The sequence below is a fragment of the Astatotilapia calliptera genome, chromosome 17, assembly GCF_900246225.1.
Source record: "Astatotilapia calliptera chromosome 17, fAstCal1.2, whole genome shotgun sequence".
Taxonomy (NCBI): Eukaryota; Metazoa; Chordata; class Actinopteri; order Cichliformes; family Cichlidae; genus Astatotilapia; species Astatotilapia calliptera.
The window spans coordinates 20,000,367-20,025,591 of NC_039318.1; the positions used below are offsets into that span (position 1 = coordinate 20,000,367).

At 40.6% G+C, this 25,225-nt stretch overlaps 1 protein-coding gene across 1 annotated transcript in view; it reads left to right on the top strand.

Moving 5' to 3' along the window:
* Window positions 1-25,225, top strand: part of plxnb2a.1 (plexin b2a, tandem duplicate 1) — a 230,874-nt gene that overhangs the window by 192,928 nt on the left and 12,721 nt on the right. Inside the window, exons 19-34 of the mRNA XM_026148328.1 lie at window positions 176-324; window positions 706-841; window positions 8,899-9,035; window positions 9,292-9,474; window positions 10,245-10,356; window positions 12,925-13,140; window positions 13,233-13,316; window positions 16,761-16,856; window positions 17,308-17,444; window positions 17,537-17,637; window positions 19,978-20,207; window positions 20,676-20,857; window positions 20,949-21,015; window positions 22,903-23,049; window positions 23,302-23,379; window positions 23,664-23,742. Of these exons, the coding sequence (XP_026004113.1) occupies window positions 176-324; window positions 706-841; window positions 8,899-9,035; window positions 9,292-9,474; window positions 10,245-10,356; window positions 12,925-13,140; window positions 13,233-13,316; window positions 16,761-16,856; window positions 17,308-17,444; window positions 17,537-17,637; window positions 19,978-20,207; window positions 20,676-20,857; window positions 20,949-21,015; window positions 22,903-23,049; window positions 23,302-23,379; window positions 23,664-23,742 (2,134 nt within the window). The remainder of the gene's footprint in view (window positions 1-175; window positions 325-705; window positions 842-8,898; window positions 9,036-9,291; window positions 9,475-10,244; window positions 10,357-12,924; window positions 13,141-13,232; window positions 13,317-16,760; window positions 16,857-17,307; window positions 17,445-17,536; window positions 17,638-19,977; window positions 20,208-20,675; window positions 20,858-20,948; window positions 21,016-22,902; window positions 23,050-23,301; window positions 23,380-23,663; window positions 23,743-25,225) is intronic.

The following is a 25,225-nucleotide window of genomic DNA, read 5'->3' on the forward strand; positions in this document are numbered from 1 at the left end:
TGTTAATATTTGATTGTTGTGCAGTATTCTGTAAGGACCTTTCAAACCTGTTTCTGCCCACAGCTTGTGTGACTGATTGACAGAAAAAGTAACTTTGGTATTATTGCAGGTTTTGGAATTTCAGCTCTCCTGCTATGATCTGTGATATCAAACAGTCTTTTCTTTCCTTCTCCAGATCAGCCCTCGGTACGGCCCTCTGAATGGCCGGATCTCAGTGACCATCAAAGGCTCCAACATGGGAATAAAGAAGGATGACATCAAAAAGATCACAGTGGCTGGAGTGGACTGCATTCACCAGGAGGACAGATACTCTGTCTCAACCAGGTACTCTAACAGGAGCGACGGCCTCGTTAACATGCAGATAGAAGCTCACCTGTTGCTTTTACACATTAAGCTGAAGCTCTTTCACATGCACCTGTAGCAGTGTGCTGACATGAATTATTAGCTAAAGATAAAAATCTATAAAAGCTTAGTGTTTCTGCACGTCATTTTGTTTTTTTTGGTTGATTGTACCAGGCACTGCCCCGCAGGTGAAGGCTTTGATCTATTAGCCTGACCCAAAACTTGATTGCTTACATACTTGCAAGTAATCTCCATATGTAATGTACAATTAAGGGGTTGATTCAAGAGGGGGCACTGAGTTATTTGAATTCTGGGCCTCCATCTGTTTTCTGAACCGCGGCCTCTGTTGTTTTCTGTCGGCAGCGTGGTGTGTGAGATTGGCCCGGCGAAGCGAAACCCACCGCAGGACCTCCCGTTTGAAAGGACCAACAGCGGACCAGTGGAGATAACAGTTGAAGGAGAACGATCGGGGACATCTCAGGTCTATTTTACCTACAGGGTACGTCAAGACCTTCCTCTAACACACGGTCAGGAAACGCATGAAAGTAGCAGGTGCTCATCAGCACTTTCAAAATAAGAGTGTGGGGTTTGTCTACTAGTAAGGTAATTATGGGTAATCGTGGGTATGGATAAAAAGAAATAAGTCAGTAGATAGACGCCTGACCTTGCTTGTGTTATTCACACACCAGCAGACTAAAGCGAAAGATGTTTCTGTAGCTTGTTTCAGGCTTTTTGATTCAACTTGTAATTTAAGACAGTGATGATTAACGAAGATCAGTAATAAACTGATAAATCCCCCTGAAAACACCAGAGGCTCCTTTACATACAGCTCAGGCTTCATAGCATAATGAGCATCAGACCCCACATATGTTAACAGCTAACATGTGTCTTATCTGTACACTAGTTTGCTATTAGAAATGCTGTAGAAATGTCTCCTGATCTTCTGTCTTAAAGCATCTTAGTTCAACTTCAGGAAGCTTTAAAAAACTGTTCAGTCTGGTGTAGTTAAACCTGCAGACACTGCATGCAAACCTTCTCAAAGTCTCTGAGGCAACACCGAACATTGTTTGACACAAGTGCTTCAAACCCCAGAGATCAAATCCCAGAAACATTAAAAGGTTTCTAACAAAGTAAAAGCATGCGGCTCTTCTCTGGTGCGATGCAAGGAAACGGTCTCCCTAAAGAAGCGACAGTGCGTGAAAATACTCCTCGCATACAAATTCACCACCGCCGCACCAAAGTCCATTCAGTTTCCAGTCATCCCCCCCACCCTCGCATAGCACAAGAGGAGAAACAAACATGATCAAAATAAATGTGCTTCACCTGCTGTTCTGTTTTGTTTCTTGAACTCGGCTCAGTTGCTTAATTTGAATATCGCTGTTCACATTCATATTTCTTGTTTGTTTCTATTGAACTGACAAAAAGCTAATTAAAGCAAACTGCTGAGACCAAAATGACTAATTTAGTTCATCAGCAGTGCGTCACTGCCTTTAAATGCTGCGACTCAGCTCAGGGTTGAAACTTCAGATTACTACATTGCTGATTTGTCTCAGTGTCTACGCAGAAAAATGAAACTAATAAACATGCTGACCACGATGTTGGGCTTTTCATGAACAAGAACACATCGTGTTTCAAAAATATTCAAAATCCAAATGTTTTCACTCCTTTTAGCTTCTCAAATGTGATGAATTTCGGCGTGTTAGAGGTGAAATTGGATAACATTATGATTACAAGGAGCATTTTGAGTATTTTACAGACATTTTTTGAACAGGTAGGTCGATTAATGAAAAGTCACAAATCACAAAAAACACACATGTGCAGTTGCCCTCAGAAAAAAACACAAAAACTGCAGCAATACGTGTTGCTGAATCATGAAAACAAAGAATACTTCCACAGCTTTAAACTGTCGCTGTATTTATATACCTGCACTCTAGGGTAGCTTTGCATGATTCACAGTTCAGAATAATCCGGATTTATAGATTAGTCGGCACTGGTGCTGCCTCTCAGTCAATCCTGCATGGGTAAAGCTGTTTTAACTTTCTTTGCTGCTCATGAACAGAAAGTCCAAACTACAGGCAGAGCTTTCATAATGCCCACAAGATATCCACTGGCCAATGATTCACCAAGATGAAGAGAAAGAAAACATACTTTATACAGTACTTAATACTATCTACTCACCTTTTAAAAATATAGAGATGACAATAAAATGTTCTTTAGAAAATAAAAAATAAATAAATAAATAATACTATAAAAACTTAACTAAAGGTTTGAACTGTCACTTGAGAATATACCATACCAAAAACAAAAGGAAATGAATTGTTGAAGTTCACAGGTGTCAGGAATTGGAGTGAAAAGTATGATCAAGAATGTCAAAAAGCCACACAGTACAAAACCAGCCTGGCAGAGGAAGGAAATTAAAGATTACAAAGACTCTAGTAAGACATGTGTCCAAAGACCCCAACACAACTGCCACCTGACTGACACCCATTAATGACTTAGCCAAGTCAGGAATTGTAGTATAAAAAAGTAAAAACTCAAACTCTCTACAGAAATGGACTGTGAGGTCGCAGACCAAGAATAATACTGCAGAAGAAGATGTTCTTAATCCAGACTGAAAGTGACAATTATTCACACTGGAAGCTAAACTAGACTAAACTGGAGCTCTTTGATCACAGCGATGGTGCTGAGAAAGAAGGCTACAACCTAAAGATCAGCGTTTCTACAGTGAAACACGGTGGTGGGAGTATTGTGCTGTGAAAAATGAGAACCACATATGAGGATATTCGTTTAAAGTTTTGATAGAACAGTAGCAGTATAATGTAAGTGGATATCAGGCCCTTGTAGAGCAAAATTCAGTATTTTGGTCTAAATAACCCAAAATGTGACGTCCACATATGTGGACGCCAGGTCCTAGGAGGTTAAAGAAAACCTCAAGCTGTCAGCAGCTAAACTGGGACCCAAAACATGCATCACTCCTGGTGAAGGAGTAACATTACTCGCCGGCCTGCATAAAGCTGCGACTTGAATCCCGTTAAAGATCTGTGTGGTAAACAGAAGACCAAGGTTCATACTGGAAGGCCTTTAAATCTGGAGGCACTCGTGAAGCGCTTTTAAAAAAAAAAAAAAAAAGCAGTCATTTTCATTGGGGGGCAAATACTTCTGTCCCCGGTGGTTTTTAAGCAAGACAATTCAGTCTTTGTGTCCGAGTCTGAGTTTTGTTTTTATTTTGTTTTTTGTTTTTTTGGCACCAGGTGCTTTCCAGTGTCCATTTGGAGTTTTCATGTTCAGCTTTCATTGTGGTGTAAAGTGACAGAACCATCACGGAGGATTCAGAAACCTGTGCTTTTTTAAAAAAATTACAAACAGGCTTTCTTCCTTTACTCCTCAGTTACATTAGAGTAAACGCCTTCAGATGACTATAAAGACAGTTAAATGTTCCTGAATGGTTGGAGCTGTTCAGCCTAAGCTTTAAAGTTTCTGTGTGTCACGAGGACAGACTAATAAGCTCGTCTGGGTTATAATTGATGTACAAATGACTAATTACTGCAGCTGACAAATGCTGACCTTTGATGTGAATGAGCCTGATGCTGCCTCATTTGAATTCCACATCGATTTGTTCAGATTTCCATCTGCTGCAACTCCCCTAGTGAGTGTCTCTGGGTTGGAGTTTGTTTCCTTTTAACGTGAAGAACTGTCTGCATTCCCTTTGTCTCTCCCACCGAATACACTTCAGTTGCTGCTGCCTCCTGCACTGCTGTTTTCTCTGTGTGTTCAACTTCCAACCAGGCAGAGTTGTTATGAGTTTGCCTGTCGTTGGGGATATCTATTTTTGTGCTTGCAGCGCTGTCTGCCAGAACAACGAGAACAAATCTGCAACAGCAACGAGCCGAATGCTTAAGTGCGTCTCAGCAGCTGCACATGTGCTACGCTCATTTAAATGATATCATAGTTCTTCTTTGCTTTGGATTCATTTTTATACTTTTTTATTTATATAAGATTCTTCTTGCATCTAAAGAAAGACGACTTAACTTGATCATTTTGAAGGCTCTTTGTGCTGGGGTGTAAACCAGGCATAATATTTGCTCTTGGTTTGGTTGTCCTGTCAGGACTGTACAGAACCTTCCAGTATAACAGAAACCCCTCCAGCTGACCCGCACAGCACAGAAGTAGAAAACGTGCCTGACAGTGAAGCTCGGCCATGACACGGATTTTTATTTTCTTTCTTTTAGTTGTTGTTCTTAGTTGTTCTGCTGCCTAAATACCACAGGGTCGAGTTATTGAGCTGCATAAAATTTACGATCTGTGTGAGTTCGAGATCAAAGCGTTTGTACCTGCAGGACAGCAGCTGGAACATAATGAAGTCTACACGGTTAAAGTTTTCTCTTCACTTCTCATTTTTATTCTTCTCTCTCTCTGCTGCTCGGTTTGACAGATCTGGGAGCTTTTGTTTTTATCATCATAAATATTATTATTGTTATTTTACTCTCCAGAAGCTTTAAAAAAGTGTTTGCAGTTTGAAAACTTGATTTAAGAGTTAAATACAAACATCGGTCCTTCTGAAATTCTCCCAGAGGCATGGAGACATACTCAAAGGAGTCAACCTGTAAAGGAGACTCTCTCTTCCTTTATGTTAGTACCATTATAGATTATTTATATAAAATAGCCACAGCCTCATAACTCTTTAGTTTGGATTTTATGATTTCTGTCACTGGAAAATATTGTTTTGGTGAGACGGAAGTGACGGTATAGTTGCAGCATTAAAGTGATAATACTTAATGAATCATTAGTTTTAAGTACTTTAAGTATACAGGGAGTGCAGAATTATTAGGCAAATGAGTATTTTGTCCACATCATCCTCTTCATGCATGTTGTCTTACTCCAAGCTGTATAGGCTCGAAAGCCTACTACCAATTAAGCATATTAGGTGATGTGCATCTCTGTAATGAGAAGGGGTGTGGTCTAATGACATCAACACCCTATATCAGGTGTGCATAATTATTAGACAACTTCCTTTCCTTTTTTGCAAAATGGGTCAAAAGAAGGACTTGACAGGCTCAGAAAAGTCAAAAATAGTGAGATATCTTGCAGAGGGATGCAGCAGTCTCAGAATTGCAAAGCTTCTGAAGCGTGATCATCGAAGAATCAAGCGTTTCATTCAAAATAGTCAACAGGGTCGCAAGAAGCGTGTGGAAAAACCAAGGCGCAAAATAACTGCCCATGAACTGAGAAAAGTTCATGGGCACTTGCCACCAGTTTGGCCATATTTCAGAGCTGCAACATCACTGGAGTGCCCAAAAGCACAAGGTGTGCAATACTCAGAGACATGGCCAAGGTAAGAAAGGCTGAAAGACGACCACCACTGAACAAGACACACAAGCTGAAACGTCAAGACTGGGCCAAGAAATATCTCAAGACTGGTTTTTCTAAGGTTTTATGGACTGATGAAATGAGAGTGAGTCTTGATGGGCCAGATGGATGGGCCCGTGGCTGGATTGGTAAAGGGCAGAGAGCTCCAGTCCGACTCAGACGCCAGCAAGGTGGAGGTGGAGTACTGGTTTGGGCTGGTATCATCAAAGATGAGCTTGTGGGGCCTTTTCGGGTTGAGGATGGAGTCAAGCTCAACTCCCAGTCCTACTGCCAGTTTCTGGAAGACACCTTCTTCAAGCAGTGGTACAGGAAGAAGTCTGCATCCTTCAAGAAAAGCATGATTTCCATGCAGGACAATGCTCCATCACACGCGTCCAAGTACTCCACAGCGTGGCTGGCAAGAAAGGGTATAAAAGAAGAAAAACTAATGACATGGCCTCCTTGTTCACCTGATCTGAACCCCATTAAGAACCTGTGGTCCATCATCAAATGTGAGATTTACAAGGAGGGAAAACAGTACACCTCTCTGAACAGTGTCTGGGAGGCTGTGGTTGCTGCTGCACGCAATGTTGATGGTGAACAGATCAAAACACTGACAGAATCCATGGATGGCAGGCTTTTGAGTGTCCTTGCAAAGAAAGGTGGCTATATTGGTCGCTGATTTGTTTTTGTTTTGTTTTTGAATGTCAGAAATGTATATTTGTGAATGTGGAGATGTTATATTGGTTTCACTGGTAAAAATAAATGATTGAAATGGGTATATATTTGTTTTTTGTTAAGTTGCCTAATAATTATGCACAGTAAGTCACCTGCACACACAGATATCCCCCTAAAATAGCTAAAACTATATACAAACTAAAAACTACTTCCAAAAACATTCAGCTTTGATATTAATGAGTTTTTTGGGTTCATTGAGAACATGGTTGTTGTTCAATAATAAAATTATTCCTCAAAAATACAACTTGCCTAATAATTCTGCACTCCCTGTATTGTTGCTCAAGCTTTTGCACTGTAACTTAAGTAGGTTCATAACTTTTAATGAAGGATATTTTTTCACTGTTTCACTTATTTGATACAAATTGATGCCGTGTCACATGATGCATCTTTATTCAGGCACAGGGCTGCATATGAACCTAAAATAGTAAAAGTTTCTACTCCAGTTATCATATAAGATGATTTTGTAGAAGGCCAGCCTCGCCTTATTCCTGCTCACATTTCTTGACTTACTTGCTTCCTTATGAATATGTGTGTTATGTGTCCATTTCCAGGAAGTTTGTTACACCTGCTGAATTTTGTAAATGTGTAAAGCGTTTTGGGGTCCTTAGGGACTAGTAAAGCGCTATATAAATACAGGCCATTTACCATTTTAGTGTTTTGTTTGTTTTTTTAAACTTTCAAATATTGCATAACAAGACCAAACTGAAAACGTGTGGGCAATTTTTTTTCTCACTCTTAACTAACTAAAGCTTTTCATTGAACTACCAAATAAACAAATTGGTACTCTCTGTCTGGTCAGACACGTGGCAACACTTCTGTTTTGTTCGTATTTAACAAAATAAAAATGCAAACATAAGTGTACGCGTTAGTTTTTGACTGCTAGTGAAAATTGTTTTCTTTACAAATAACTCTCTCACTGAACTACCAAACCCTCAACATGTTTGTACTCCCTGCTTATATTGTCTTCATATTAAATAACTTTTTGCTTTTTAAAGAGCTTATTTTAACATTGCATTCAACAACAAATAAATCCTCCCTAACAAAAAAGTTACTTCAAGGGCCAAATTGTATTACATTTCTTCATGTCCATATACGGACTGCAAGTAGGGGTGATGTGGGCTACAAGTGGCCCCCAGGCAGCGAGTTCTAAATCAAACATAAGTTTGAAGAGTCATTTTGTAAAATGTATTTTGAAAAATAAAATGTATTTTTTTGCAACATATTTCCACAAAAAGTGTAAAATTAAAATTTCAAATTGATTTAAAAATCCCCCACAAAATACAAATTACTTGAATCATTCTTAACTTGAAGAATACGTATAAAGATTTGGCAAATTGTCCAGTTTTTAAGGTTTTTATCACATAAATTCAGTAATTACAGTAACACAGGTACATGGTTTCGCTATAATGAAGCAGTTCTGACTGCAGCCGATCACTCTGTTGGTTTCATAATGTTAACAAGCTAAAGTGTGGTTTTGTACATGGTGTACCTGAACCTGCTGCTTTGCTCTTACAGCCAGGTGGTGCAGCATATGTTTATGGTGCCGGCATTTAAGTAGCAGCCATCTGGAGTAGCCTCCTATAGACTTAGCCTGTTGAGAGGTTTTTATAAACGCAGCGTTCTTATCAACAGATGTAAATTGTCCTCTAACTGTTTGATCCTTCAGTAAAACCTTCAGTTGGTAAACAAATGGGCTGATTTTGTTGTTCATTAGTAGAATAGATTCACTTGTTTGCTTTTATTACAGTTAAATTAAAACATGATTACTCTAATGTGCTTAACGTTTTTAATCAAAGGAAAAAATGATGAAATAAAACACAAACACAGCGGACGTCCGTGCTTGTGTTCCAGCTGTAGAGTTTATTAACATTTATTACATATACACTCTTATGCAGCGGTCTCCAACCTATTTTGCGCCACGGGCCGGTTTATGCCCAACAATATTTTCACAGACTGGCCTTTAAGGTGTCGCGGATAAATACAACAAAAAAAATAGTATCAGTACCGAAAAAATGAGATTTATTCATAACACACATGAAAAGACCCAGGAAAACAGAGTTAACGATAAAAATCATAAAATAACGCTAAAAACCGATAAAAATCCTGAAAACCACACCCAAGCCTCAACTCTCGGTACCAAACGACTCGGCCCGGGGGTTGGGGACCGCTGCTCTTATGTGATCCGTCCTAAATTCAGTATTTTCGTCATTATATCAAGTAGAAAAGAAGGCAAATAATTTCCTTACCTATTCAGTCAAACGTGATCTGAACTTTTTTTTTTCAAACTGCTAAAGTAAATGTACAAAATGTAGAAACGTAAAAAGACACAAATATGATTAAATGAATATATGAAATGTATGTACATGCATAGTAGCCTCTGTAATAGAAAGTGTCCACATATTGTATGAAAATTGCAGCATATTCCCATTAAAGTTACTGAGTTTGGTCATTTTCTCCCTGTTCTCTGTGCAGGACCCCGAACCGAGAACAGTCATGCCAGAGAGGGGTCCAGCAGCTGGAGGGACGGTGATCACGATCGGAGGCAAAGACCTGGACACGGCGACTAAAGAGGACGTTGCTGTGACAGTGGGAGGAGTTCCCTGTGAAGTGTAAGTGGCACCTGGTAAAGGAAAATGCAAATGGAACCAGAAACAAAAAAATAAAGAGAATAGATGGACCTGAAACTCATTTATATTCATAAATATTTTCTTTTGGTTCTTCAAGATCAGTAAATACAACATAGAAAATGAGTCAGTCGCACAGTTTCACAGAGTTCATGAACTTTTTCCATCCATTTAGGGATCATATTGCTTTTCTTGTTTCTCGAGTCAGCCTATGTTCTTACTCTTCCTTCCTCCTCTTCAGCCTTTCATTCGGCACAGAGATTACCTGTAAGACTGGCAGGTATCGTGGGCAGAAGGTCCCATCGGACCGCTTAACAGTGACTGTGAAATACGGGACGAACACCACCAAAGACATCCACGGAGCCTATCAGTACTCGGAAAACCCCAAGATCTCGGACTATAACCCCAAAGCCAGCTTCATATGGTGAGTGTGAACACATCACATGCACAGTTTTGCTTGTTTGAGTGAGTAACAGCCCTCAAAAGGACGCCTGACACAGATGTAGATGATGAATTCAAGAAAATTGTAAACTTGTAAATTGTAAATTTGATCTGTGTATCTTTAAAGGTCATCACCTTGTGCGTTGCTTGACCACTGCTGCTTTGAAATCGGTCTCTCAAAATAAAATTTGGGTTTTTGAGTTTGGAATGGAAGTTGGATGAGGCGTGTATTCAAATTACAGACACATGTAAGTGGTTATATCTGGGATTCCAGAGATGGATCTAAAACTACAAGCAGCACTGGAAGTGACCCAGAGCAGCAGATTGGCGCAGTCACCTATAGTTTTCATGGAGCACGCCATGTTGCAAATACTTGCTAACTAATAACCAATCGGTAGTGCAACTTGAAAAAGAGCAATACAAACAGGAGGAGGATGGAAACTGTTCACCTTCAAAGTAGAAAGTTATGCCTTACCACTGTAATCAACACATTTGAAAGGCACCATTTTTACTTTGAAGGTGAATCGTCTTTATTTCCAGTTAGCCTCAAACCTTTAGTGAATAGCTAGTGAGTGTTTGGATACAAGTCGGCATCTTGCAAACTGTGGGTGGCTGCAGGATTCTGCCACAGAGGTTTTTGGTTATTAAGCATTTGAGAAAATAAAGAGATGGAGTGAAGCTAAAACCTCGCCCAGATGTAAATCCAAGTCCTTAAAATTGTTTATAAGCTTATTCTTTATTATTTTTGTGTAGCGGTGGTCGAAAGATTGTGGTGTCTGGAAGCGGGTTTGATCTCATCCAGAGAGCCATGATGAAAGTCCAGCCCTCCCCTGACGAGTTTTCACACAATTCACCGCCTGAAGAGGTAAGAGCTGGTGTCATCACACTACGAAAAAGCAGTGGTTGGAGACAGCCTTGCAACCTAAATGAACTTGCAGCCTTGTTGCCTTTGAAATGGTTGCTTTGAAGACGGGGATCAGGTCTGTGGCCACTCACTGTCAGTTACTGTCACTGAGGCATCAAAGTGGCAATAAAATCGCTAGAAAGCAGTCAGTTTGCAATTAAATGGGGTAAAATTTGGCAGTGTATTTGTGGTAATATGGACATTAACTGACAGATCAGCAGCATGCAGATAATTTCTCATTAACTACTTACATCCAGAAAGCCAATACCTCAAAAAATTTGAAACGGAAATTCAGAAATCTTCCACAAATAGTTACATTGATGACAAATGACGAAAGCACTCAGCAAACCCTGCTTTCATACAGGAATATAGCTTCATACAATCAGTATTATAGTTGAGTTAAGAGCCCTTTTCTGCAAAGAGACTTGTTGCAGACGAGCTGTGCTCATTGGCACAAACAGACTCATTTAATTGCAACATGTTTGCAGTTGGTTTATAAATGACATTGCAGTTATTAAGAAACCTTTGCAAAAATGTCTGTGATTCCTGCAGATGTTTGGAGACGAGTTGCCTGAATGTGTAACTGATTTATATCTACTACAGTGGAATTATGTGTGATGTATTATTAAGCTCTCATAAGTAGTAATATACCTAATAAGCACCTAGCAAAGTGCTAAATGGTATCTGATTATTCTGCTTCTTGTGTTTGTTTTGTTTTTTTGTCAACATGATGAAGTGTATCAGTGTACCAACACAGGCATAACAATACAGTAGCTTAAGCACTTAATAGTGAAATAAAGGAGTGTCAAATCGAAGAATAAGAATTTGCAAAACCGATTCAACTTCATTTTCCACAAGAAAAGATAAATGACCAATTACCCTTAATTAATCTTTTCTTTAAATTTCCGTAAAAATTAACGCTGCTGTTGTGTGTTCTTTAGAAAATTGTATTTGCTTTCATTTAAAAATGTCATATTGAATGGGTTAAAATACATGTGTCATTGTATTTGTGTGAATCTGGAACATTGTATGTTAGTGGACATCAGCAAAACTGCTCATTTAGATCCGTAGTGTCTGGGTAAATTGTGACTCAAAAGGGGCATACGTAGAGTGTGTCTTTATTATAACTAGTAAGGCATTACAATATGTGGCCAGTTTTACTGACAGCGCAGTGTTGTACAATTTAAATGAACAAATAATTGCTAAAAATAGCCAAGTATTCACCGTTTTCGTCTTATATTTTGATCTTTGTGAGAAAACATCCATCGCGAGAGATGGTAAGACCACGTTTCTTTAGAATTACTTGGGGCGAAATGTGCAGTCAGTGTGACTGTGAGGATGTTTTTAATAAATGCAGAGTGTCAGCTTGATGTACGTCAGTCTGCAGCCTCATCTGCCGCTTGTTCTCGCCGAGCCAAAAGCCTGAGACTGAGGGAACAGAGCAACGCTGCTATTTCACTGCTGAATAGCTTTGAGTGACAGAGACTCTTAGGAAAGATTCACTGCAGGGGAGAGGAGGTGAAGTCGTTTTATTGTCACTTCATCAAAAGCTGCTGTCTGAACCGGGAAGAAAGAGAGGGAGACTCAGTGGGGAGGCAGAGATGGGGGAGAAAAAGGAGTATGGGAAAGAGACAGAGGAGGAGGAAATATGAAGAAAAAGTTAAACCTGCGCTGTGATTCACTGCCATCAAACTGTCTGCAGGTTAAAATAGAAAAAGCTGAATTTAATCTGACAATAATAGATTTTTTGTCCACTCGAGGGCAGCAGAAAAGAGGCTGTTTTCTGTATTTGAATATGTAGATTTTATTGGACATTCTGCTGTCAATCTGACACCATTTCAATAATGAATTTTGGCAAGCTAGACTTCATATTTAATGAAGAATAAAAACTCTTTTTGGGTTCCTTGTTTTTGTCCATGTATGGTAGTCATCTCTTGACACTTTAAACTCTAAGCTAAAGACTTGTAATGAATAGAAATCCAACAATCCAACAAAAGCACAGAGCTCAGAGAGGCCAGCCTCCTTTTCACTTTTTTAAGCTCTGTTTTTGGTCTCCACACACTCAGTGTTCACCAGCTACTGAAAACAAACAAAATAATTAAATACGTTATATATTGAACACCTGCCATTACTCGCTGGGACACTTGGAGGTTGAAACAACCTATATACCTGACTCTGATTGTTTGGTTGTACAGCCAGGAATTATCTGACAGCCCTGTTATCTACTAGGTATCTCCTTGTATCCTTGTAGCTCCTATTTTGGTCTCCACCGCCTTCTCAGGGAACTTTTGGCTTTATAGAAGCTAAATGCTCCACAGTAAAAACATCATTATAAAGTCTTTTTTTTTTTTTTTAAATCAGCTGACAGATGTGTTTTTGTTTTTGAAGCAACCAAAGCCGGGGAAAGTTTTAGGTCTGGTGTAGAAGATTTTTACAGAAAGCCGATTCTTTGAGCTTTACACACGCCTGGCTCATGCTTCAGCTGTTCTCACTCTGAATAATTTCACTCTTTTTCTTTTATTTGTCTAGTTTGTGCAGGAGGCTCTGAGCAAGAACGACACAGTCCTCCAGTTTTACTCCCCGATAGTGAACTCCAGCTACGAAACCCTCTCTCAGTCTCTCAGGATTTACCTCCAGCTGGACAATGTGATTGAGGAGCTGAAGAGCTTCAACTATCACCCCAACCCCACCTTCAACGAGCTCGCCAGGAACGTCATCACAGAGACCGGCATTATCATCGTGACTGTGAGCACTGATTGCTAGAGATGCTCTTAAAATCCCCTCTTTGACTATTTTTCTGTAAATGGAGCTCACTCTCATTTTCTCACTTTTGCCAGGGTTGGGGTTTCTCCAAGGCGATGACAGCCAAAGAGGCCCAGGCGTTTGTTGGAGATGCCTCGTGTCACGTAAACATACTGCAGGTAAACACTGTCTGTTTGAGGAAAGTTTATAATGGCTTTATAATAAGTTTACACTGTAAACATGGAGCTGATGTTCACATTTTATGAAATGTGGAGATATGAGACGGTCGTGTTATCCATGTCTAACACTGCGTGGCTGTTGGCTAAACTGAGAGTATGAGTATGAGTCTGCCACGTCTGTCTTCCCACAGACATACAGGCTTCTAAAAATGCAGCATTAGGACACACTCAACGCTTGATCTCTCCTTTGGAAACAATTCAGTGAAGGCGCCGTCTCTTGATGAGTAGACTGCAAAGATGTTACGATGACAAAAACAAAACATCTTCCAAATCTTTAGTTCTGATGCACCATGTGAAAATACAGCTAAAACATATTTCCTCCCGGTTTATCTGCTTTTGTTGTATGAGCAAAACAAACACCACAATTTCCTTTTAGTTAATGCAGCGTGTTGTGTCACATTCCAGCTCCTTATATTTTTGGACTCTACTTGGATTTTAGTTTTTGCATCATACAGATTAAAGAGAAAAAATCCTCACTCATCTAAAACAAGCCGTTTTAGCCTGTTTTTCTTTAAGACCTGCGTGGGCTCCCTCTTGCCCCTCTGCTGGCTTCTAAAAACAGAAATCAATATTTCTAAGAATGTTTTGATCTGATTGGTTGACATTTTGGCCACTCTGTTATAAATATCTATTTGGATACTGAGCAAAAACCTCTTTATGTTGCTTCCAAGGAGCCAGAACTTCTTGTTATTTTAAAATGGTCCTGGTTTTCTTGTTCTCCAGACTTTATGAAGATCTTTCACCTTTTTTGTTTTTTGGGCGGAGCATCGGCTGCTTTTTTTACTCACTTTCAATCCAGGTCTTGTACCTGCCCATTTTCAGACGAATGCTTGTTGGTCACAGCACCTTAACTCTGACCTGTGAATCACTCAAGCATAAAAAGGCACCTAACTCGTGGGATGAACCAATGTTGTTAGCAAAGAATCAAATCGTTACTAGCAGGCTGTTGCAAAATACGTAATTTGTTCCCATTTCTTCAGTTAAATCACTAAAAAAATTCTCAATTTGACACCATTCGACAGACATAAAATATTCTTCCACTAACTAAGTGATTCCCAAAGAACTATTGGCTTGAAACCTGCCATATTTCAAGATGGTGTCAAGTGTATCTTGATATATTTGACAAAAGAAGAGATAGTGAGCCTTAAAAAAAAACCCATCTACAGCATGTGATCCACATCTGAAAGTTGTGTCCTTAAGAAACAGGAAAAAAAAATGAGCAAACACGTGATGTAGGACCTGAGAGAAACATCTTGACCTTCAGATGATCCATCTGCTGTTTACTGAAGCCTCATCAGAAATGTTCTCAGTGGAAGGGCAGCTGTCAAGAAGCCGTTCTTAAGGAAACGTACCATTCTTCAGTATGAGAATGATCTCAAACACACTCTTAATGCAGTAAAAGCATACCAGACCACAGACCACAGCCTTGTTGAAGCAGTGTGGAATCATCTTGAGAGGGAACAGAACAAACGGCAGAACCATCAAAGAAGAGCTTTGAATGTCCTTCAAGAAGCCTGGAGAACTATTCCTAAAGACTACTTCATTTACTTCAGTCGGTTTTAGAAAACTCAAGCCGTGTTGAAGAATAAAGAATTTCAGGCTCACTACAGTTGAATTTTGGCCTTGTATTTGTATTTGTTTGCTAAGAAATGAAGGATGACTCAAGACTTTTGCATTAGTACAGAAGATAAGTGAAACTAATAGGTCCCCTTTAATTTTTATGAAAGTGTTTCTTCTTGTACTTGAGAACAGAAGCAGCATACAGGCAGTTAATTGACTGCAGTGGGTGTAAAACGATTAAACCAACAGAAATTATTGTGCTAATCGCAGCTGTTGCTACCTCCCTTTCTGTTCCCTTCTCTTGCACTTTAAATTGATAAAGTGAATGAAACGTGCTGGTTTATAGATTTTGTTTTTTGAATACCAAGATCAATCTGAGGGGCTGCAAAATTATCAGGTAAGGAAAAAAGAGGGGAAATGAGATGAGAGATGAGATAGCCTTTATTTGTCAGTTGCAGGTCTTTTGCCCACAACCGAGATGACAGACCTTGCCAATCGTACATACAATACACAAACATCACATTGGGGAGACAGGTCAGGCCATGTAGCGAGGAAAAAAAACATCGAAATGTGTAACACAGAAGGATAATACAGGAATGCACAGATATCAACACACCATAGCACAATAAACACAGACAGCAACATGGGAAAGAGTTCCAGTGTGTACATCTGATCTGCAATCTTTCCACTGTGCCTCCAACTGACCCGATGTCCACATCAGAGGGGAGGTAAGCGTTGGAGGTGGCGCTGGATCCGGGGTAGGGAGGGTGATGCGTCAGTGAGTGCTTATCAGTATCAGTATATGTATGTGTGTGCGTGTCCAGAGTTCAGCTGAGACGGTGTCCTTCGCCCTGCCAGGCTAAGTAAACAGTCTTCCAGCCAACCCAGGTGGCCTTGTAGGGAATGGGAAGGAACAGACTCAACACAGTCGTTATCAGGGTGTTTTGTTCAGCTCCGGCCTTGAGCCCACAGCTGGCGCCGAAGGGGTATCCGCATTATAATGGTGATTTTTCTTTTACAAACAACTCATGAGAATTTCATGCTGTTTTTAACACTCCGACACCAACACTGGTCTCTCAATCTCCCGTTGGATACCTGCAAGTTTCTCCGTGATGTTATTTACCTTCAATTCCGTGGTCTTTTCACTCTTTTGCTCACAGAGCAGATTCTGAGACCGCACAACTGCAGCCAACTGATCCGCGATGTAATCCAGCTTCCGCCCAGAGGTATTGTTCCGAGTGGATTCTTCCCTGGTGTAATCCAATATACGCTCAGAGGTGTTATTCTGAGCCTTCACTGCAGCCGTTAGCGCCTCCAAGCTCTTAACCATGCTGCATTCAGTGAGCCCATTCTGAGAAGTCGCACCTCGTCCCATCGTTTCAATCCCAGCAGGCAGCCTTGGGGGTGTTTGAACAGCCAGTTCTGCTTTCTTAATTCTCTGATAAGCCAGGGCCAAGCCAGCTCCGATCAGCAAGAACCCTGTTATCATGGTTCCGAATAGGTAGATATCTTCAGCGTCCTCGATCGACAGTCCCGCCAGGCACACGATCCTCCATGTCTGCCACCCGTCCATCGTGTATCCGGCAGGGAAAGTCCCTCCAGGGCACTCGGGCTCTCCCGAGCCCAGACTTCTCGTTGAGAAAAGGGTGTCAATAGCATTCAGAGACCAGCTGATCAAATATGTTCCAAACAAACTGTTTTGTTATTGTGACTCCAAAAAACTGTGAACATTTATCAGAATCTGTGTATTATATTTAGTGATGCTCCACTAAGCATGTGTTTAGTTCACCTGTGTGACTCTTCATTCCTGTGGGCCCGGTACAGGATGATAAGCTGATACTGGAGGCGCCTTCATCCCAGCCCAGAGCCAGATCTAAACGTCAGCGCAGAGACACAGTCAACGACCTGCTGGAGCTGGTGGTGAGCATGTGACGTTTTAAGCACTTTGGCAGCCAGGAATGATGCTACTGAAGGACATAGGGAAAGTACAGAGCTTCTTACGCTAGTCTTTCAGATCCTGTAAAAGAACAGCACTGTTGCTTCACAGCAAACCCACACCGGGCTCTTTGGTCTGATGTTACCACGCGGGTTCTCTTCATATCAAATAACATGCTGGGTTAACCCTGCTGATCTTGGCACAGGACGTGCTTGCAAAAGAGTTTTTTATCTCAAGCTTTTCACTTACTTTCCATGTTAACGCTCAGCAGTGAAAGAATATGGTTTGTGTTAAGCCTTCAGTAGGACAAGACTACATCAGAGTTTAAGAAGCAGATCCACTGAGTCTCATATGGAAGAAAATGTTTACAACAATGAAGATATAAAACAGAGAGAGGAGAGCTTTCAGGTTCAGCAGCATGTTGTCTGTCTCCAGGTGAAATTTGGCCACGGCGAGTGGGTTGTGGGTTCGGTCTACTACTCAAGAAAAGACGACATTCCTCTGGCTATAATCATCCCGGCGGTGATCATACCGATGCTGCTGTTCATCGCCGTGTCAGTCTACTGCTACAGGTTAGAAGAATATGAGGTCAAATAGACAAATTAATTGTTGCGTGTGCCAATAAACACGCTCCCTTTTGCTTTTTGGGTCTGTAAACAAACAGGAGGAAGAGTCAGCAGGCAGAACGGGAATACGAGAAGGTGAAGCACCAGCTGGAGAATCTGGAGGAGAGTGTCCGAGATCGCTGCAAGAAAGAGTTCACAGGTACTGAGCCTCACCTGAAAGCTGTGAAGTCACAGGTCTGGTGTTTGTGGCGAGAGTGATCACTGAAGCCGTGTACATGTCTGTTATGAATTATTGTTTGGTTTTGATGGAAGTGTCTCAGCATTTTCAGAACTGTACAAGTCTGTTCTTATCTCTGGAAGAAGTGATGGCGGTGGAGCTTTAAAAGGTTTAAAAGAAGCAATGGACATTCTAAAAGCATTAACATTAAAAGAAGACATTCATCAATTAACTTACAGTATTGACACTGACTCTCTTAAAGACTGAACCCGGCTGTAAACTCTGTGTACTTCCATGTACAAAGCTGAATTTTGTCTGCATCTCGTCACCCGTTGGGTTCACAGATTGGAGCACATCACCACTTTGGCACTCTGTGAACCTCTGCCAGCGGAGGTCAGCAGATCGTGCAGCGCTTTGGCTCAAACATCAGAATATTTCCCTTCAGGCCTTCGGTGGAGCTTTTTTGGCTTCATCTGACGCCTGACAAGGAACTCTGTTTAGGTCAGCAGGCCCTGAAAGCAGGTGTCAGTCAGGTGTCCATATTTATAAAGATGGAGACAAATAAACACACTTTAATTAATGGACTGGTTCAAGAAAATCATAAAAATATGAGTGCTCTGATGAAGCTTTGAAGCCCATGGGAGGCTCAGTCTTCTTCCAGTACGTACAGAGGCAAGGCGTTTCTCCAGTGTGAATACGCCTATAATCTTTTCCCATTCTTGGTACACCACTGTGGTGTTGGTGCATACCGTATCTGCTGCCATTTGAGTTTGTTAACTTCTAAATATCTGCATTTTGAACATCGTGGAAACTATAAAGAAGTTTGGCTATTCCATTTGTTTATGTTACGCTTCTTAATTACAGTTACAGCTTGTTTTTTCTTGTTTATATGTGAGAGCTGCTTAATTAGCTCATGCTGATTAATGGGAGTCTTCACATTGGTTTACCATCAGAGATGGGAGAGACGCACTAATGATTTTCATGGTGACAAAAGGTGCAATAACAAAGCGAAAAAACAAACATAAAGCACTCAGGGTGACTGTTACCTACCATGAAATGTTCCTATAATTTTCCTGAATTTTCCTACACACAATACCACTTACAAGTTCTCTCCTATGACTATAACCTCTAACTTATTGATCTCTTCCAGTCTTTCAAAGCCTTTCCTTTAGCTGGAAAAGTGAGTACAGTCTGACTAAAGTTGTCTGCAGCTGAGAATAATCAGGATTGTTTTTGTCCTTAAGCTCTGGCCTTATTTATCAGGCAGGGATTTTCTAATGATCTAAGAATCCAGCGGTAAGCAGAGCCAATTAAGTCATGGACCCAAGTATGTTTCTGCTCCATCCAATTAAATCCGCTCATTCTAAATTCCAAATAACAAGCAGTCATAAAACTTAACAGTAGTTTCCCCATAAATGTAAGCCCCTGTTCTTTTGATAGTTTTAAAAGCCCTGTCGTGTCTCTGAGCCAAAGATTTTCACGGCCATGTCCTCCACAGCAAATTGAAGACCACTTTATACACATTTTAAATAGCAGCCACCTCGATTTGTGTAGTCTGAGGATGTCGCTTACTTGAAGTTATAATTGGGACTGCTGGAAAAATGCATTGGAATTTGTGTCACATGCTTTGAGTGTCCAATAAGACCAAACCATTTGCATTTGATGCACCAACGCTGGAAATCAAAGTCTCTCTACATGAGTGCCATTGCATCTTGAGGTTCAAATAAAATGAAATTAGGATTTCATTCTAATGAAGTGAATGCTCTGCATATTTACAAGATATGAAAGCATGGAGACATGGGCCTACATTACCAAAGTTCTCTGAACGCCTCATGAAAAGCTTTTGAAAATGTAAATCAAATAAATTTTAAATAAAGAGAAAAAATTCAAGATGCACTGGTCCCTTCTTAAACAGTCAAGTGTGTGGACTTCACTAGAGTAGCTTAGCATGATCCTCAGTTCAAAATAATGCTTCTTTATCTTGTCCTGACCCTCAGTGAAGCCTTCAGTTTGTGGTGGCTCCTTTCTATTTAAGCCAGTTTTCTTCTGACCTGCGATGTCAGCAATATCAACTCTTATTGACATCATACAGAGCCAAGAGTGGAAAAGCTGCCTGGAACTCTGTAACTAGAGCAGTACATAAACAGATTATTGGAAATGTGTGATCTAAACATTATTGTCGCAGTATATATGAATATATACATACAGCAGAAGAAGAAATTAAGAAAAGAATATTCCTTCTGCTTTAATTTCCTGCACTACTACTTGTTTTAACATGTTTTCACACATTTTCTGATGGGTTTTCCTTTTTGTCTCTATCAGATCTCATGATTGAAATGGAAGACCACACCAGTGACCTGAGCGAAGGTCGCATCCCCTTCCTGGACTACAAAACCTATACCAACCGAAATTTCTTCCTGCCCTCCAAGGACGGCGCCAATGACCCCATGATCACGGGAAAACTACAAATCCCAGAAGCCCGCAGGGCCACTGTGGCTCAGGCACTCAACCAGTTCTCCAACCTGCTGAACAGCAAAACGTTTCTCATAAATGTGAGTTTGAAGATTTGAAGTGGATTTTCCTCTTTCTCTTATGGGCGACCGTGGCTCAGGGGGTTGGGAAGCGTATCTGTAACCGGAAGGTCGCCGGTTCGATCCCCGGGCTCTCTGTCCTGGTCGTTGTGTCCTTGGGCAAGACACTTTACCCTACCGCCTACTGGTGTTGGCCAGAGGGGCCGATGGCGCGATATGCCAGCCTCGCTTCTGTCAGTCTGCCCCAGGGCAGCTGTGGCTACAATTGTAGCTGCCTCCACCAGTGTGTGAATGTGAGAGTGAATGAATAGTGGCATTGTAAAGTGCTTTGGGTGCCTTGAAAAGCGCTATATAAATCCAATCCATTATTATTATTATTATTATTCTTCCAGCTCAGTTTTTTTTTTTATTTTCCTGCTTATTTTTCTGTCTTTGTATCTATTTCTATTCATGTAGTTATTATCATTAAATTTACTGTCATATGTGTAGTTTATCCACACGCTGGAGAGACGTCCAGACTTTAACGCCCGGTCTCGGGGTTATTTCGCCTCTCTGTTGACGGTGGCGCTGCACGGCAAACTGGAGTATTACACGGACATCATGAGGACGCTGCTGCTGGAGCTGATGGACGAGCATGTGCAGAACAAAAACCCCAAACTCATGCTCAGGAGGTGAAGACAGGACAGAGACTCGGTGGTTTATTCTGTGAATGTCGTAGTGATGGAAAAGTGATCTAATGTCTCCCTCTGTTTGTGTATCTAGGTCAGAGACAGTGGTGGAAAGGATGCTTTGTAATTGGATGTCCATCTGCCTCTATCAGTTCCTCAGGGTAACACTGATTTTCTTTTTCACTTACTCCGTGTCACACATTCCTTTCCTTCGATTTGTTTTTATGTCCTTGTCTCTTCGATCTGTTTCTCTTTCCTGCTTTTTTCTGCCTCTCCTCTTTGTTCCTCAGTTATAATTGACTCTAATAAACTTTCCTTCCTACTGAAAGCAGATCTTAAACCTGTATTTTGTGCTTGGTGTGTGTTTTGTTTTGACCAATTTGGGATTTTTTGCTGTTTACTCTGACAGCAGCTGCAGATACGCTGTGCATTAGTTTCTATAATTTAACCCACTCATAATAAACACAGTTCATGCTTCAGCTCCAGAGAAAGTTTACACCACGGACATGCTTTATGTTTTCATAGAGACCAGCAGTTGTGCTGTGAATGTATTTATGACCCAAACTAAAAAGTTGAACATATCCAGAGAGTTCAAATTCAAACAGCAGGATACTAAATCTGAACAACAGGAAACCCACAAGACAAAAAAAGAATAACAAACTGCCTCTCACTTTTCACAAAGAAAACAAAATGTGAAAATTCACATAAAGAAAAAAGATCTGTTCAGCAGTTCAAAAAGCAGAAAAAACCTGCAACTAACAACTAAAATAAAGAAACGACTGTTGTGACTGACACCCTGACAGATCCAAAGCTTCCACATAATACAAAAGGGTCTGCAGTCCTTTTTCAAAACTCTTTTGTTTGTCTTTCATTCTGTATGTAATGGGTTTTTTTGTTTTCTTTTTCTTTTTTTTGGAGGGGGGGGGCAGTTTGGCATAATTTGTCAGAGAAAACTGACAAATTATAAAATATAAGTACTTTAATAATTTCAATAGTGAGAAAACAACCTTCTTTGTCTCCTTTTTATATTTAATAAACCTTAAATTCTACTATTATGATGAACACAGTTAATAAAAATATAGTATAAATTGATATTTAACTTTAGTAAACAGTTACACTTGTTATTAATAAATATACATAGATATATTTTCTTAACCAGTTATCCAACTCAGGGTTGTTGGGAATGCTGGAGCTTTTACCAGCTGTCAGTGGGTGGTCAATTCCCCAGTCTGTCATAGGGCTAGCACACAAACACAAACAGTCAATATTGAATCAGTAATTAAAGGCCCGTACAGTTGTGATCAGAAGTTTACAGCTACTCCTCATGGGCATGAGTGGTGATTTTGGACTTTGTGCAGTGTACCAACCCAGAGCGTGGTGCTACACCACCATCCTTGACAGTTGGAACAGTGTTCAAACATACATCTCATCATTGTGGCGAAACATAAAACTTTTCTCAAAGACATTTAGATCATCCGTGTGTGCAGCTACAAAATTTCAGTCGACCTTGAAGGTGTCGTTTTCAGGGCAGCTCAGATTTTTCTCTCAGCACACGGTAATGTAAAACTCTTTTCCTGTGGGCAGTGACGCTGTTGTCCAGCAGGGCTATTTCTCAGCATCCTAACCAGTTTCGTATCATCCGAGAGTGGCAGTTTGGATCTTCTTTGAGACCTTGGCAAAGTAGTGACACATCTGTGTAACTTGTACTTCCGGAAAGTTGTTTTTAACGGATCATCTTGGAATCTGCAGTTATTAAGACTTGGCTCCAAGAAACTTTGTGCAAATCTGCCAATTGTCTTTCTCTCATGTTCACTGGATTCATTGGACTTTTCCATTGTTCTTAGTATACATCAATCAAAAAACATTTTAAACACAAATTCAATGGTCATGTTAGGGTCAGTGGACTGCTGGGTTTTTACTACTAGAAATCTTTGGTAATCCATAGTAAATAGCGCAGATGAGAGTTATGGCTTATTTATAAAAGAACGATACTAGATTTTTATGAGACCTTAACTCTTTTTTTTAAGACGTTGATGTCTCTGTTTCAGGACACGGCAGGAGAGCCTCTGTACAAACTGTTCAAGGCCTTGAAGCACCAGATTGAGAAGGGTCCCGTGGATGCCAAGATGAAGAAGGCCAAATACACGCTGAACGACACGGGACTGCTGGGAGATGACGTCGAGTACTCTGTGCTGGTCAGTATGAACAAAAGCACCGCAGTGTGCAGTCTTCCCTCACACACACGTTAAGTTGGAGAGATTATGTATCTCACCGGTTTGATAGCAGCAGCAGCCAGGGAGAGGGAGGTGTGTCAGTTGTCCATCAGAGCGGACCCCCAGCTCCAGAATGAGTCATGCTTTGGGTCGTTGGTTGCATAATGAAAACAAGCCTTCACTGTGGCTCCACTTTTACCTTCTTGCATCTTCCCGGTGTGTTTGTGCTGTCAGACTTTGCAGGTGTTGGTGCATGGGGAGGGACCAGATGTGACTCCGGTGAAGGTGTTGAACTGTGACACAATCTCCCAGGTGAGAATCTTCTTCTATTTTCAGAGTTAAATTTTTTTTTGGTCGTTGTCGTCAGGACTGTTTGATCTCTGGCTGAGTTTAAAAACGAAGAGAAGCTTTGCCGTATCTTTCCCTGCCACCCTGCACTTTGTCCTTAAAACTGATCGAATGTCTAGAATAGTTTGAGGTAGTTGCAAAACTTCTGTCTGTCGATATTCTGCAGCTAATAAATGTGAATGAGATATCATTGTCTGTGTTTTGAGTTGACATTATGGCAGGTGAATTTGTAATTTTGTGCTCTGCAGGTGAAAGAGAAGATCATCGATCAGGTGTACAGAAATCTGCCGTATTCTCAGAGACCAAAGGTGGAGAGCGTTGCACTGGGTAAGAAACAAAAACAATCATTAAGCAGCTAGGAAAAATACAAATTATTGATTATTACACCCAGCGTTCAGCATCTTAAACTCCCGGGTTACAACAATATTTGTGGTGGTGGGGGTGGAGTATATAAAGAATATTTAGCTTTTTTGACCTTTAGATAGACCTTAAAACTATAATGTCACCTAAATAAGTCCTGTTTTCCTCACGTGTGTCCTTTCCTGAGCTGCACACCTCGAACAGCTGTCAGTCTACAGATCAGATTACTATGAGTGAATCCAGTAATCACTAAACTTAGAACCTGTTTTACAAGGTGAAGTAGACTAAAACATAACAAAAAGTGACATGATCATGCCACAATGTTAAGAAACTGATGGGAAAGTCTATCCACGGCACCATTATCCACAAATGAAGAAAAGTCCCGGGAGTGACTGGCCGACCAAAATTACTCCAAGAGCTCATCCATGACTCATCCAAGAAGTCACAAATGAACCCAGAACAACATCTAAAGAACTGCAGGCCTCTCAGTTAAGGTCAGAGTTCAGGATTCAACAATAAGAAAGAAACTGTGCAAAATGGCAACAATGGGAGAGTTCAAGGAGAAAAGCACTGCTGACCAAAAAGAACAGAAAGGCTCGTCTCATATTTACCAAAAAACATCTGGATGATCCCCAAAAGTTTGGGGGGAAAAACTTTGTGGATTGGCGAGACAAAAGCTGAACTTTCTTTATGAAATTTGAGTTGGATTAAACCTAATACAGCATTTCATAAAAAGAACATCATACCAGCAGCTAAACATGGTGGTGGTAGTGTGATGGTCTGGGGCTTCTTCACTGCTTCAGGACGACTTGCCGTAGTTGATGGAAACATGAATCCTGCTCTCTACCAGAAAATCCTGAAGGAGAATCTCTGGCCATCAGTTTGTGGCCTGCTGAGCTATGATCTGAAACATACCAGCAAGAGCATCTCTGAATGGTTAAAAAATAAATAACATTTAAAGGGTCTAATCTATGTTAGTCCAGCAGGCCGTTCATGCTGGAAAACCCTCTAATGTGGCAGAAATAAAAGAATTCTGTAAAGAATGTGAACGACTCATCGCCAGTTAATGATTCACGTTTGCATTTCACTGACAGTTTAAGTACTGCAAGGAGAAAACAGGTCATCCTCTACATCAGATTAGCCTCACACAGATGTAGGTTTTGGAAAAAAGTGTTTCTTTCCCTTTAATAGTCCCTCCCTCCAGATACCACACACCCAGATGTTTTAACTTGATTGTAAAGATTAAGCATGAAGCTGCAGTGATGTTTAAACAGGTCTGTCAGGCCACTAAAAGACTACAAGGCTTCTATAAGGGCAGTGAGACGTGCTGTGAATAAGGGTTAGCTGGATTTCAGGGTTGACCTTAAATACCCCGTAGCATCCTGAGACAGAGAATTTCATTAATCCCACAGAGAATTCCCACTGCAGCTGAATCACATATAACAGCCAT